The 15,477-nt window shown below is 57.3% G+C and overlaps 2 protein-coding genes and 1 non-coding gene across 10 annotated transcripts in view; 2 read left to right on the forward strand and 1 right to left on the reverse strand.

Annotated features, from left to right (window-relative positions):
- Window positions 1-1,126: 1,126 nt before the first annotated feature.
- Window positions 1,127-1,235, forward strand: MIR4488 (microRNA mir-4488). Its single transcript, NR_106365.1, has one exon. It is a non-coding gene; the product is annotated as a microRNA mir-4488 (primary transcript).
- A 28-nt stretch (window positions 1,236-1,263) lies between these two features.
- Window positions 1,264-4,029, forward strand: LRRC10B (leucine rich repeat containing 10B). Its single transcript, XM_019037129.4, has one exon. It carries the CDS (start codon window positions 1,548-1,550, stop codon window positions 2,424-2,426), a length of 879 nt encoding a protein of 292 aa, XP_018892674.3. The 5' UTR covers window positions 1,264-1,547; the 3' UTR covers window positions 2,427-4,029.
- A 3,846-nt stretch (window positions 4,030-7,875) lies between these two features.
- SYT7 (synaptotagmin 7) overlaps window positions 7,876-15,477 on the reverse strand; it is a 65,733-nt gene continuing 58,131 nt past the window's right edge. For 7 of the 8 annotated variants that reach the window (XM_019037130.4, XM_019037131.4, XM_004051314.5 and 4 more), the window contains one exon: window positions 7,876-11,309. In XM_019037130.4, coding sequence (XP_018892675.1) covers window positions 11,205-11,309 — 105 coding nt within the window. In that variant the 3' untranslated portion in view covers window positions 7,876-11,204. The other variant, XM_055354275.2, reaches the window with a different exon arrangement.

The raw sequence follows: 15,477 nt of genomic DNA on the forward strand, positions 1-15,477 counted from the left end.
GTCAGTCCACTCAGCCAGTTACATGGGTCACACCAGCCGGGTTCAAGAGAAGGCAGGAGGCAGGAGGCTTGGAGCCTGAAAATTTGGCTCCCGGGCTGCAACCTCTATGCACTGTGTGACCGTAAGCAGGGTGCCTAATCCCCGCGAGGCCACTTCTCTCATCTTTCATGTGGGATTATAATGCTGTCTTTGTAGCTTTGTCCAGAGAATCAGAGGCTCTGTTGTGAGAAAATTCATTGCTGGAGGTGGAGTGATCCTTGTTTCCATCTATCGGTATGGTTTATGGTTAGGAACACAGGCTCTGGAGTCACACTACCTGGCTTCGAATCCAGCTGCTCATCAGCTGGGTGACCTTGGGCACTTCACCCAGCTCAGACTGACCCAGCTCAAGTCATGTCTCTTTGACCCTCAGTTTCTCCATCTTTAAAATCAGGCTGATGAGGGTGTCTACCTCATAGGCTGTGCCAAGGACTCAACGCAATGCTTTCAGCATAGTGCTGGGCACACGTGGGCTCGAAGCCAGTGACAGCCAGTGCTTTTCTGCCAGGAGCTCCCGCAGGAGGGCTCCGGATGGGAGGTGGGGGGAGAAGGCAGGGGGGAACTGCTGCTGGTGGTAGCGGGCGAAGGAAGAAGAGTCATGGAATGAGAGTGGCCATGATTGGTGGCTCAAAGGCGTTCACGTGTCCCAGTCCTCTGTCCACCGCAGCCACACACAGACTTTGAGCGTCGGTGGAGGGATCCTGGCGGGAGAGAGGGGTGTGAGTGTAGCAATGAGGAAGCTGTAGGGCAATTAGGCGGGGCGGAGCCAAGCCCTGGGTCCCGGTAAAACCAGCAGATGTGAAAAGGGCCGGACAGTAACACTGTTTCAAGTTACTACACTGAAGTGATCCCAGCAGGTAGGCCGGCCGCACGCCGCTGGACGTGAATGGCCGGCAGTGGCCACGCCCCTCAGCCCCTCCTTGTGAGCCTCTAGTCCAGAGTCTTTGATCCACCGCCAGCGTTTTCTTCGCCTTCTTGGACCCGCGGCTCTGGGGCGCACACAACCGCACACCAAACAGCGTCGGGCGTCGGGTCTCAGTGCCAGGCTTGGCCGGGGCGGGGAATCTCTCGGCTTGTGCTTGCTCCGCGGTGAGCTGGATGGGCAGGTAGGGGGCGGGCTCCGGCGCTGGGACCCCACTAGGGTGGTGCCTTGGCCCCGCCCCGCCCCGCCCTCCCTCCGCCTCATTGGCAGCCGCACGCGCGTCGGGGTTGCCAGGGCGACGGGTCGCTAAGCTGCGAGTCAGCGCGAACCCTAGCCAGTCGGCCTCCGGCGGAGGCAACGGGGGAGGCCCGAGGGCGGGCGGTGGAGCGCGGCGCGCGGCGGCGGTGCCCCAAGTGGGTGCCTCCTCCCGGCCCCGCACGGCCCCCCTCCCGGCGCGGAGGCAGGCCGGGGCGGGGGGCCCGGGGGCCGGCGCGGCTCCGGCACCGTCGGGGCGGCTGGGGGGCGGCCGGGGCGGGGCGATGCCTGGCGGTGGCAGTGGCGGCGGCCCCGGCCGGGGCCCGTGACCATGGGCATCGCCGAGTCCACGCCGGATGAGCTGCCGTCGGACGCAGAGGAGCAGCTGCGCAGCGGCGACCAGCAGCTGGAGCTGAGCGGGCGGCGGTTGCGGCGGCTGCCCAGCGCAGTGTGCGCGCTGAGCCGCCTGCAGAAGCTGTATGTGAGCGGCACGGGGCTGCGCGAGCTGCCGGAGGAGATCGAGGAGCTGCGCGAGCTGCGCATCCTGGCGCTGGACTTCAACAAGCTCGAGCGACTGCCTGACGGCCTGTGCCGCCTGCCGCGCCTCACGCGCCTCTATCTGGGCGGCAACCGGCTGCTGGCGCTGCCCGCCGACTTCGCGCAGTTGCAGAGCCTGCGCTGCCTCTGGATCGAGGGCAACTTCTTGCGGCGCTTCCCGCGGCCGCTGCTGCGCCTGGTGACGCTGCAGTCGCTCCAGATGGGCGACAACCGGCTGCGCGCGCTGCCGGCCGAGCTGCCGCGCATGACGGGCTTGCGCGGCCTCTGGCTCTACGGCAACCGCTTCGAGGAGTTCCCGCCCGCGCTGCTGCGCATGGGCCGCCTGCACATCCTCGACCTCGACCGCAACCGCCTGGGCGGCTTCCCCGACCTGCACCCGCTGCGCGCGCTGCGCGTCTTCTCCTACGACCACAACCCCGTCACCGGGCCCCCGCGCGTCGCGGACACCGTGTTCCTCGTGGGCGAGGGCGCCGTCGAGCGCATGGCGGAGCGCGACGAGCCCACGCCCCGGCCTCCGCCCCGGCGTCCAGCGCGGGCCTTTGAGGATGAGGAGGAGGAAGACCTGCTCATAGGCGGCGCTGGTTCCCGGGCTCTGGGCGCCCCCGGGGGCAGCCTCCGCGCCCTGGAAGCCGCTCCAGAACTGGGCACCTGAGCCTATGTTCTGGCTGATGGGCTTCAGCCACTCTGAGAGGAGGGGCTCTAGGAAGCTTTGGCTGGTTAGGCCTGCGGGACCGGTGGGTCCCTACTTAGGTCAATGGAGCGGCCACTTTTGGCGAGTTGCCAGGCACAGGCAGGGCTGGGGCTCATCTTCAGACACTCCTAGGTAGTAAGAGGACTGACTATACCCTGGCTGATCTGTGGGCAATTATCAGACCAAGAAGTCTGGGCTGGGTCCAGTCCCCGATGGAGCCACTGATAACAGAGGCACCAGCTTCCTCCTGGAACCAGGGTCACTGAGGGCCACAGAATTGTCACGTCTCCCTGAGTCTGGATGCAGGGCGCCCAACACCCTCCCTCTTTCTGGGGTTTGGGTCTCCTAGGCCCACCCTTTCTAGGACAGGAGCCGCTACCTCTGGGGTGGACTGCGTGCCTGTGTGGGGCAGGACTGCCCTTGCGAGGAGGGCCTGGCCCAGGAGCGGGGGCTTGGAGTGGGGCTGGTGCCCGGGACAGAAGTGGGAAACAGATGGGGGCCCCAACACCGAAGCTGCCCTCACCCCTCCATCAGGGCTGATCGTACATACCTCCCTCCTCGGCCCCCTGAGATTGGTATGGGGCACAGAAGGCAGGGGGTCACCCCCACCCTATTCTGTTCTCTTCTCCCGGCCTCCCAGCATGTGCCTGGAACCTTGCTGGGAAGAGAGAGCTCCCCCTCCACTCCCCACCCCATAGCCTGAGCCTTCCAGCTGTCAAGTTTGAAAAGAAGCCACCGTGCCTCCAGGGCCTCCTGCACCGCAGAGAGAGGCTCTCTGCTCTGGGAGGCTGCTCAGCACCTCTCCCACGGCCTGCACTCTCCTTTCCCTTAAATGGGCACAGCCAGGGTGGCTGGCACGGGACTGGCACTCTGTACCTCCACTCCGTCACCAGGGACAGCCCCGAGGGGGTGAGGAGAGGGGCCTTGCTCTGCAATTCCCAGAGCCAGATCTTCCTCATCCAAGCAATAACGGGACGAGGGAGCCAGGGCCAAGGACACTCAGGGACACTGTTGGGGCAGCGGCCCCACATGGTAATGTTTTCTTTAGAGAGAAGAAAAAACAACTGGCTGTAAACGTAAATTATATTTCTTGGAGAAAGAATGTGCATTTCCCATGTGCCTGTTTATTTATAATCCCTGGGAGCACCGGAACCCACTGCTGTGGGGACCCTTGGCTCCCTCTGGCACTGCCCCCGCCCCACGTGCTCCCCGCTCCATGTCAGACCGACCCTGCCAACTGTGGTGTGCTGTCTGTCTGGGGAACAAGTGCTGTCGTCAGAAGTGGCTTTTGCCCCTCGAGGCTGCTCTCCTGTCTTGCGGAATCCCGCAGCTTAATTCTGAAGAAGATTTTGTATGTTTTTGAGTCACCCTCAAGCTGGGCCGATGGTTCCCTACTCTTTCACTGGCACTGCCCCTCCACCCCCTCCATGACTCTAGACCCGCCTCCCTCCGTCTCTCTCGCTCTATTTTCCTCTTTCTGTCTCTCTCCTTCTTAGTCTCTTTTTGCTCAGTTTTGGCATTTCTTTCTCCCCTTGTTGTTCAGGAAAATAAATTAACGATTTAAAGAAAGGAAGAAAGTTGTAAAACCCAAGCCTGGAGGCCCATCTCCCCGGAAAAGATCCTGCCAGATCTTCATCACCATGGCAACAGGGGCATATGGGGCCAGAAGGTCAGGCCCTGCCCAGCAGCTCTGCTGGCACACCGGGCTGGGCCCTGGCTAAGGAGGAGGCAGGGCTCTGGCTAAGGAGGAGGCTGGGCATGGGTCTGGGGCTGTCAGCTTGCAAATGAGAATGAAGGCCTTGAATGGATAGAAAGAGGTGGTGGGTGGGGAAGATTGGAGACTGCCACCTTCCCAAGGAGGAAGAGGGTCTGGGGCCTGGCTGCTGTAGACCTTGTCCCTCCCAGAGTTCCCCCTGTTGGGGTTCCATCAGGGCCAGTGGGCCTTCCAGGGGTCTGGAAACTTGGAGAAAGTAATTTGAGAGAAGATCACTCAGGTGGGGTAGGAGCTGCAGCTGACTGGGGACTCTCCTCTTGACCTGCCACTTGTATCACAGCATAGGGAAAATACCCCTGGGCCTAGAATCAGAAGGCAGGGGTTGCAGGCCTGGTTCTGCTATTGACCAAGTGATCTTGAGCAAGTCACGACCCCCCTGGGCCTTAGCTTCTTCATCGGTACACGAGGAGTTGGGTTTATTTATTTATTTACTTTACTTTTATTTTATTTTCCAAGATGGAGTCTCTCTCTGTTGCCCAGGCTGGAATGCAGCAGCACGATCTTGGCTCACTGCAACCTCTGTTTCCCAGGTTCAAGCAGTTCTCCTGTCTCAGTCTCCTGAGTAGCTGGGATTACAGGTGCGCACCACCATGCCCGGCTGATTTTTTGTGTTTTTAGTAGAGACGGGGTTTCACCATGTTGGCCAGGCTGGTCTCGAACTCCTGACCTCAGGTGATCTGCCTGTCTCGGCCTCCCAAAGTGCTGGAATTACAGGCGTGAGCCACCGCACCTGGCCCAAGGAATTGGGTTTATTTAGATCTGATGCTGCAGCTCAATACTTCATGCAAGGGGTTTGTCTACCTTCCTTTCATGCAAATCTTAGAAGCAGCAGGGTGCAGAGGCAGCCATGGTCACCTGCAATAACTGCTGTCATTAGTGAGCTCAGGTCTCCTCCCTCTGTCTGATCTGTTTCCCTGTACCTCCTCCCCTGCTGCTCTCACTTGAGGACTCTAGGTTGGGGCAAAGTCCTGGCAATGAGTCCCCCGGGCCATCCTGAGGCACTCAGGGCCTTACCCTTTTGCTTTGTCAAACGTGGCACCCGCAGCCATGACTGCTTGCCAGCTGAGCAGGCACTCCCCTAGGGAATGGGAATGGGCTCTGTCCCTGGCCCTGCTACTCACTTGCTCTCCACCCTCAGAAGCCAGTCCCTTCTGGAAAGTTTGAGTTTGGCTAAATTGGGTGCTGATGCTATAGAGCACGATTGAGGGTCTCTGTCTCCATGTGAGTAGGGAGGGAGCTAACTGCCAGGGACAACTGGGTGTCACGGCTCCCCTCGGTGATGGAGATAGCACTGTATTAGGAGTCCTAGCATTCCCCCACCCACAACTTCCTGTGATTCCCACTTGGCCTCTGGGGAGCAGGGGGCAGGGGAGACTGGAAGGGACACTTGTAACAATGGGACGGGATGGATGGGCTGCCTCTGCGGTTCCCCACATCGTCCTGGGGCAGTCAGAGGTGGGCAGGCCATGGGGGAATAGGGCAGGGAAATTCCGCAAGAGTCATGTTTGTACCAGGGATTCAGGGGCAGAGGCCAAGGGCGCTGGTGGTCACAGCAAGAAGCTTCCTTCCTGCTGTGGGAACCAAGTGGAGGGAAAGGCAGAGGAGGCGGCAGGGCAAGAAACAGGGTTGGGGGGGGGGTGTGGGCGCGAGTGACTCACCCGTAAGCGGTGTGAGGACTCCCAACCCAGTGCTCACTGTGTCACAGAAGAGCTGCTTGGTCCCTGGCTGGCAGTCAGGTCTGTGAGTGGAATGGAATGGCTGAGAACTGCGCCTGTTCTTGAGGCCCCTGCCCCCACCAGCCTCCAGGCAAGCAGCCCTGCTGGCCAGTGTGGCAGCAGAGACCCAGGCCTGGAGCCTTTTCCAACCTTGTGAATGCCATTCCTCACCCCCTTCCCACCCACCCTCATGGGACTCAGGAAAGTGGGAGAACAGGTTCTTGGAGCTGGGGGCCCTACCCAGAAGTCCCTCCCTGCCTCCCATGCCACCACACTGGCTTACTCAGCCATCTGTCCCAAAGCTTCCTCAAGACACCTGGCGATCTTGTTCTGAAGATGAACGTTTATTAGCACACCCGGGCGTGCCACATGGAACATGTATGCAGACAGGGATCCCTGCCCAGGGGGCTCACAATCTACACAAGACACGACACATACACGCAGGACACAGACACGGGGAGCGGGGCGTCTTCACGGGAAACAGATGGTCTGGGGAGCCACGAGCTGGGGCATCGGCGTGCTCAAGCCTTGTCCTTCTGGTTGTCTTTGCGTGGGAGGGAGAGGAGCGCAGGACGTAACCCAGGACAGCCTTCCAGAAAGCAGCAGTATCCGGGGGGGACTCACAGAAGAAAGAAAACACCAGAGGGCGGTGGTCCCAGGTACAGGGAAGGGTGGGGGAGCATCTCAGAGCAGGCACGGACGAAGACAGACCCAGAGAAGCAAAAATGGAGGAAGGCAAAAAGTCCAGGGAAGGGCCCGAGCCAGTGGCAAGGGACTGCCCCCTGTGCTGGGCCTGAGCTGTCTCTGACTTCAGGCTCAGTTTTCCGGGGCTGCTTTCACGGAGAGCACCTGAACAGAAGCTCTGGCCAAGGGTGCCCCTGAGGCTACTTACCTGACCCTGGGGCTTCCTCTGATCTCTGGAACAGAGATCAGAAGTGATATCTAAACCAGGTTGTAGGAAATGAGGGACAGACAGCTTTGGATGGGGTACTTAGTGCAGCTCCGGGAGGCAGCTGCTGGCCCCAAGTGCTGGGAGCAGAGGGCGGATGGGATGGCCCGCTTCACTCCTGGTGGGGGCAGGGGCCAGCAGGTGGACACATGACAATGAGGATGTGCTCGTTCCTTTTGTGCCTGTGTCTGAACCAGATGTAGCACCTTCCTTCTGAAGTACCCTGAGAGCTGCGGGGGCTCAGCTTCCCCTGGGCTGGGTGGGGAAGAAAGGGCAGGGGATGGGGATGGTTATTGCTTTGTTGTGGCCAGAAGAAACAGGTGGAAGGAAAGAGCTTGCCCAGGGCCACAGACGCTGCAGAAGGGATTACAACCCAGCTTCCCACACCTCAGGCTGGAACCTGTTCTATTGAGTGGAAGAGACTTTTCTAATCCTAAAGAATGAAACTAGAAGAGGGCTGAGAGAAGCCACAGGTCCAGCCAACAGACACAGAGCTCATTGTCTTTCCTTTTCCCACCTCAGGGACCAGGAAGGAGGCGCTGGCCTGAAACTACAGTGGCCCCGTGGATGGTGGTGGGAAAGCTGGAGCGTCCCCCTTTGGTTTGTCTGAGCTGCCTTGGAGGGTGGCAAGTGTCCTCTAGGAACTGAGGGAGGGGACGTCAGGCTAGGTGACCCTGGAGGGCACCCCTGAGGCCTAGAGAGGACTCTACTCCCAAAAAGCCTTGTGTCAGGCCTCATCTGGGAGATGTAGCTGCCTCTCTGCTTTCTGGGAAGCCAGTGGGATCATGTTCTATAGAGATCTGAGGATGGCTGGACACTCGGGAAGGGCCTGGTCACCAGTGAAGTCAAATCCCAAAGGTGACACACTGAGGGGAGGCTCAGCCCCGGGGCCCCCATCCCCTTCACCCCACTGCCTCTGCCCCCAGGGAGGTGAGGGAGGGCTGGGACCCACGGAGGAAACAGCCAAGGCCCTACTTTTTCACGATCCTTTATTAATCAGAACAGGCCTTGCCACAAAAAGCAGGGCCCATTCCCACAAAAATATGATTTTGCAAAGAGGAAATCTTGCTGGCTTAGAGGGTATGTGTGGTGGAAAAATTTTGTATGGTTCTTTTTTTCCTGTTTTTTTTTTTCTTCAGTTTTTCTTCATTTCTCTTCGCTGCAAAATTTGTTTTTTTTGTGATGGTGGGTTTTTGTTTTATTTTTTATAAAACACTTGCACTCAAGAACATACAAACAGTGGCCACCAATCCCCACCCCTGGGGGACTCAGGGGAGCCCCCCTGGCTTGTTTGTGGCTGTTTTCCTCTGTCCCTTCCCTGGCATCTGGTGCCAGAGGGCAGGCGCGGGGGTCCTGGGGCGGGTGGAATTTGTACAGCACTTTCATGGGGAGATGGTCACAAGAAAGGAACCCAGGACAAGATAAGGACTAAGTCTAGGGCACCCACAAAGATGGCAGACGAGGCCCATGAAAGGGCCTGCGACACAGTGAAGAGACGGATGGGCCTGCGTTGGCCTCAGCTAGCTCTGGAGGCTCTGTGGGGGAGGGGCAGGTGGGCCTTGCAGTCAGGATTCGGTAATTACACTTTGCTCACGGGTAGCACCTTCGGAGTCCTCCTGCCTTGACCCCCAGGTCAGGTGATGGTGGCCTCACAACCTCCCCTATGAGGTAGGTAAAGTATTATTACCATCATTTTACAGATGGGGAAACTGAGGCCCAGGGAGTGCGGGTGACTTGCCCAAAGTCCTGGGATGGTGGCAAGGCTCCGGTGCCCTCCCCCCACCCTCAAGTTCCCCCATTCTCTGCTCTCCTATTGCCCTAGACCGCGCCCGCCCCATCCCATACCACCCTTGCCTCCCGTGCTAGCCTACCCGGCCCTCGGCCCACCGCTTGCCACCCCAACATAGCATCCCAGAGCTCCGCCTGCACGTGGTGGTGGTGGGACACTGGGGAAGCCCAAGCCTGGTCGCTAATGTGCCTGGGTGGGGTCTGGTTGGGAAGAGACCCCTGCCAGGAGATGCTCTCTGCATAGGATTGGCTAAGAGCTCTGTGGGCGGGGCTCGGGAAAAGGGGGAGCCGTTGCCCCGCCCACTCGATACAAGTTGGTTGGATCCCCAGGGGACTCCCTAGCAGGCGAAGGGGCCTGGAAGGTGGGGGCTGGCTCACTGGGCGGTCTTCCGCGGGGCAGGCGGGTGGTGGGGGGACAGGAAACCGAGGCGGATCCAAGGGAGGAGTGGAGAAGGGCAGATCCCCTCCTCCGCTCAAGACTTCCCACCACACTCTCTCCCACGTCCACGAGGCCTCGGGGTCGCTGCCCTCCCGTCCCGGCTGGGGGCCGCTCCCCAGCCCGCCAAAGAGGAGGATGCAGTTGGGGCCGACCCCATTTTAAGCAAAGCTACAATATTGAAACATTTGGATTTACAAGGAACGTGGGTGACTATTTGCTTTACATTAGCATTCTTCACTCTACAAAACGATTCACCTACTATGTATGATGTTCCTCCAGATCCCAGGGAGAGGAAATGGTGGGGGTGTGCGATTCAATTTCAGAAAATTTCGGTATGGGCAAAAGGCGACCCATCTACTGCAGCAAGCAGAATGCTCGGCTCAAGGGGAAGCCGATCGAAGGAAAATGGTTCCCAAATGCCAATGGTCTCCCCACGCCCTGGATGTGGGGACCCTATCCAGAGTCCCCTTCTTCTCTTTGAGGTGTCACAGGCCCATCCAGAGTGGAACTGTGGGCTAAGACCACGGCCACAGACTGTGGCGGCCTGGCGCCACCTGGCGGTAGTTCTGGGAATGTCAGGCCCAGGCTCGTGGACCCCCAGGATTGGAGGCTTTGTCACCAGCTGGGTCTTGTATCAATACCAGGACCAGCGTGGGGATGAGAGGGCTTAAGCAGGGATCAGCCTGAAATCTGCCGTCTCCAAGGGGAAGCCAGTTTTAGTCTCATCAGTGGCCGAGGCAGAGAAACCACAGCTTCTTTGTGTGTGGCAACCTCAGAACTCACAGAATCCTGGTCTTTTCCCTGCCTCCTTTCCCTGCACTGTGAGTGAGTCGGGCAGAAGGAGCTGCTCCCGGGGACCAGGGAGTGGGGAAGGGTGAGAAGACAGTCCTGGAGAAGGTCAGGTGATGGAAGATCAGAGACCACGCACGATGAGACGGAATGAATGGAAGGTCTACAAGCATTGGGGGATGGAGGGGTGGAGGAAAGAAGGGTGGAGGTCTGCACAGGCAGGGAGAGATGAGGAAGGGCAGGCAAGTTGGAAAGCATGGAGAATAGGGCAGATGTGGCTGCGTATGAGGTGTGGGAAGCTGGCGGGGGGTCTTTTGATGAAGGAGTTAGGGCAAAGCTAGTCGGGGCTCGGGACCCCTTGAGAAGGAAGGGAGATGAGTCCTGGTGGAATGCTATGCACACAGTAGGTGCCTAAAAGGTATGAGCCAGTGTTCAAGAGATGAAATTGCTGAGGAGGGAACTACTTCAGATTCTGAGCAGAGGGGGGCACCAAGGGGAGAAGGGGAGGAGATGGGGGGATGGCAGGAGGCAGCCCAGTTCTCAGCCCAGCTCCAGCAACTGCAGCTCTTCTGTTTCTGACCTCTGCCTCACCTGACCCCACTCAGCCCTGTGGGCCTCTCCTGTCACACCCCCGGCCTCCAACCCTGCCTGGCCTTCACAAAACCTGCCTTCTCTGTATAGTCCTCCGCACTTCCAGGCCTCTGTCCCCATGCACACACACAATGGACACAACACGAGTACAAAGGGCCACAGCTCCAGGACCCAGGAGCGGGCTATATACTATCCTCGACATTCAGGGCCCAGTCGGCACCTGAAACTGCCCTGGGGATGGGCCTCTCCTGGCCAGGCCGGGGCCAAACGCCTCAGCCTCCCCTCCCCGGGTCCACATCGGGGGCTGGAGAGGGAGTGGCCTCTCTCCACTCCAGGTGCTGCCTTAAAGAAAATGGGGGACCATGCCCACCTGGCGGGCCTCTGGAGGGGTCTGCCTGTCTGGCCGTCTGGCTCTCAAGCTCCCCCAACTTCTTTAGTATTAGTAAGTCACGAAGAAAAGGGGCAAAGCAGGAAAATGCCTCCCAGAGCCCCTTTCCCCGAGCTGGACTGTGGGGGATGGGGCTGGTACTTCCTAGAAACGGGGCCCAGTTGAGTCCTGGGACCCTTCCCTGGCTGAGCCCTCAGGGTCCTCCCCTCCCTATGGCAGGGGGCTCAGGCCGGGCGTTGTGCATAAAGTGGTGAGGGCATGATGGGGACCTGGGCCCTCGGCCCCCTGGGCCTCCCTTGGCCCCACTCAGGCCTTCAGCTGGTGCCACTGGGCCACGGGCTGCCGGGGACGGGCAATCATGTCCTTCCAGTGCTTCACCTCCCCTGGCCCGCTCTTCCAGGACAGGTAGATCTGGGGAGAAAGGGGAGACGATGGCATCGGCACAGGCTCCAGGGCACTGGCCCTTTCCCCCACAGGGGTGACACCCCAACTCCACCATGATACCCTAGCCTGTGGCCCCCCCAGCCTCCACATGCTGTGACAACCTACCCCACAGAGGCGCCCTCCTCCCTCCCCCAGTCAGCCTGATCTATTTTCCTGGTTGTCTACCCCCACACCCCCAAGCCTGGGCACGCCAGGCCTCTCGGAATTAGACTGCCAACCTATTTTGCAGTGGGGTCTGGAAGGTGGGGTTGGAGGCAGCTTGTCTCCATGGCCTTCCCTGCCCTATCTGTTGGGTGATGTCCAGCCCCCCTGAATTATAATCATTCTCAACTCCTGGACACTTGCTACATGTGAGTACTGAGCTAGGGACTTCATACACATAGATCATCAAATCGTACAACTGTGAGGTAGGATTATATGATTATCTCCATTTTTCAGATGGGGAAACTAAGGTACAAAGAGTTAAGAGACTTACCCACAGTCACAGGGTTTATAAGTGGTGCAGAGGGATTGAAATCCAGGTCTTTGGAGCTCTATGCTACCGGCCTAATCCTGCTTCGCAGCCTCACGCAGCTGCATGCATGAATCCCTCCGGAACCCCCAGGATTGGCCCAGCTGACCTCAGCTTTGGGACTTGGGGGTGATTAAGAGTATGAGCATTGGAGAAAAAACAGGTACATGGGGCCTTCTATAGGACACCCGGCCAGTATTCCTTAAGACCGTTAAGATCATATAGAGAATGGGAAAGACTGAGAAACTGTCATGGGCCAGAGGGGACAGGGGAGACATGACTATTAAATGCAATGTGGTGTCCTGGATTGGATGCTGGGACAGAAGGAGGACATTAACGGAAAGACTGGTGAAATACAAATAACGGCTGGAGTCTAGTTCACAGCAATGCACTGCCCATGTTGGTTCCTCAAGCTGTGACGAATGTCCCATCAAATGTGAGATGCTAACAACTGGGGAGGCTGGGTAAGGGGTAGATGGGAACTCTCTCTACTATCTTTGCCACTTTTCTGTAAATCTGAAATTATTCAAAAATAGTGTTTTTGTTTGTTTGTTTGTTTGTTTTTGAGACCGAGTCTCACTCTTGTCACTCAGGCTAGAGCGTAATGGTACGATCTCGGCTCACTGCAACCTCCGCCTCCCGGGTTCATGTGATTTTCCTGCCTCAGCCTCCCGAGTAGCTGGGATTACAGGCGCCCACCACCATGCCTGGCTAATTTTTGTATTTTTAGTAGAGATGGGTTTCACTATGTTGGGCAAACTGGTCTCGCACTCCTGACCTCGTGATCTGCCCGCCTTGGCCTCCCAAAGTGCTGGGATTAAAGGTGTGAGCCACCACACCCAGCCAATAAACAGTGTATTTTTTTTTTTTTTAAAAAGGATGGTTGTGGCCTCAGTGGAGGAGTACAGTGGCTGACGCCCGTAATCCCAGCACTGTAGGAGGCCAAAGTGGGAGAATCACTTGAGCCCAGGAGTTTGAGACCAGATTGGGTAATATGGTGAAACCTCATCTTTACAAAAAATACAAAAAAATTAGCCGGGCATGGTGGTACGTGCCTGGAGTCCCAGCTACTTGGGGGACTGAGGTGGGAGGATCACATGAGCCTGGGGAGGTCGAGGCTGCAGTCAGCCATGATTGTGCCACTGCACTCCAGCCTGGACTACAGTGAGACTCTGTCTGGAAAAAAAAAAGATAGGGGGGTCAGGCACAGGGGCTCATGCCTATAATCCCAGCATTTTAGGAGGCCAAGGCGGGCGGATTGCTTGAGGTCAGGAGTTCAACCAGCCTGGCCAACATGGTGAAAACCCGTCTCTACTAAAAATACAAAAATTATCCCAGCATGGTGGCAGATGCCTGTAATCCCAGCTACTTGGGAGGCTGAGGCAGGAGAATCGCTTGAACCCAGGAGGCAGAGGTTGCAGTGAGGCAAGATTGTGCCACTGCACTCCAGCCCGGGTGACAGAGTGAGACTCTATCTCAAAAAACAAAACCAAACAAAACAAAATGAAAAGGATGGGGAGCAAGCTCCAGCTCTGTAACATATGGTGGAACTTCTTTTAGCCCCAGACCTTCCTCTGTAAAGCGGGCTGATGACTGTACCTGCCTCACAGATAGCTGGGATGGTGCATGTCATGTGCTCAGCTGGGAACAGTGGCCTGCCTCTGTGTGGTGAGTTCTCTCAGCCAGCGGCTCCATCCTGCTGGAGCTGGTTAACTATTCGGAGGTCACGGAGCTCTAGGGCCACTGTGGGCCTGCCCTGCTCTGGGATTGCCCCCATTGCAACCTCAGCCCAGCATGATACTGATAGCCTTGGATGATGCCAGGAAGACAAGGGGCAGACTCTTGGCTTCCAGGGGCTGAGCAGGAGCCGGGAGTCAGAAGGATTCAGAGATCCTTGGGCTCCGTAAGTTCCCAGACCAAAGTGAGAACAAATCCACATTTGCTTTGGTTCAGCCAACAGAAGGTAGGCCTGTTTCAGAAGGAGCTCTAATTGGTATCTAAGGAACATCTGACACCAAGAGGCGAAGCTTCGAAAGAACATCAAAGGAGATATGGTCACTTGGCCTTTGGGCTGAGCTGGTCAAAGGGGGTGCTTGGCAGGACCCGAGCCCTGGCCAGGGAGGGCCACATACTTTTTCTGGAGTATGAGTGGCAACGTCCTGGGGAGTTGTCTCACCTGTGACCACAGATTGGCCAGTCATACTCCCCGTGCCATACCTGATGGCAAGCAGGGCAAGCTCTCCTCTTTTAGGCCAGGCTGCTTCCCTCACCCCAGCAGGTGAGTTCTCCATTCCCATCTGTCTGAGGGTTGCCTCCAACTCAGCTCCCTTCCCTGTGGGTATCCAGTCCCCCTTTCCCTTTCCCCCACACAGGGTAATGCCCAGGTATGTGCCCCTCACTCACTCCTGGCATCTCCCCTTCCTCCATGACTGCCCTGAGCACTGGTTCCTCACATACTCCTGGTCAAACTGTCCTGCCTGAATGGATATACATGCCCCTTTATTATCATACTAGCTAATATATGTTCCAAGTCCTATGCTAAACAGCTCACCTGTGTGATCTTACTTAATCCTCCCAGCACATTGTAAGGGTAGGACCATCCCACTCTCATTTTGAGAGGAGAAAATGAGGCTCAGAGAGGTTACAGCGTTAAAAAGTAACGCTAGGATTTGGACACAGGCAATCTGACTCCCGAGCCCATGCTCTCAACACTAAACCATAAATAAACACAGGAGTAGACATTTTAAGGTAGAAACATGGAAGGGTTTATGTCACAGAATCCCGTCCTGGGAAAACTCAAGGTCAGGTATGAATTTTTTGGTTACGTGATATGAAGAGATCACTTTTTTTTTTTTTTTTCAGGCAGAGTTTTCTCTGTTGCCCAGGCTGAAGTGCAGTCTTGCAATCTTGGCTCACTACAACCTCTGCCTCCCGGGTACAAGGGATTCTCCTGTCACAGCCTCCTGAGTAGCTGGGATTACAGGCACCCGCCACCATGCCCGGCTAATTTTTCTATTTTTAGTAGAGACGGGGTTTCACCATGTTGGCCAGGCTGGTCTCAAACTCCCGACCGCAGATGATCCACCCGTCTCGGCCTCCCAAAGTGCTGGGATTACAGGCGTGAGCCACTGTGCCCGGCCAACTTTCTACAAGAAGAACATCCACATACCTCAAGCAATTCTTACACCACCCTGTAAAGTTCTACAGGGACAGTATTAGTTGCTCCATTTTACAGATGAGAACACTAAAGCTTGGAGAGGCCAAGCCACTTGCCCAAGGTGATATGGTTGTTTATCGGCAGATGGAGTGGGAACTGAAACGAGGTCTTTGGAGTCTCACTGCAGCTCCCAACACTGCCCCACGCAGCTCACCCTGTGCAGACGGGACCCCGGGCAATACTGCTCCAACGTCATCATCCTGTCCAGTAAACCTTTCTTTTGAGATCCAGGCCATTCCTCTCTTGCACTCCTTTTCTCCCTGCTCAGCTGGCGGTCTGTCCTGAGCTGACCTACCCATAGGAGGACACTCAGAGAGGAACCCTAGGGAGGGGGTTATCTCATCCCCTTATTTTTGGATGAAGAAACAGAGGCCTGAGAGGAGAGGAGACTGATCCCAATCTCTCCT

Source organism: Gorilla gorilla, chromosome 9 (genome assembly GCF_029281585.2).
Source record: "Gorilla gorilla gorilla isolate KB3781 chromosome 9, NHGRI_mGorGor1-v2.1_pri, whole genome shotgun sequence".
NCBI classification, from domain to species: domain Eukaryota; kingdom Metazoa; phylum Chordata; class Mammalia; order Primates; family Hominidae; genus Gorilla; species Gorilla gorilla.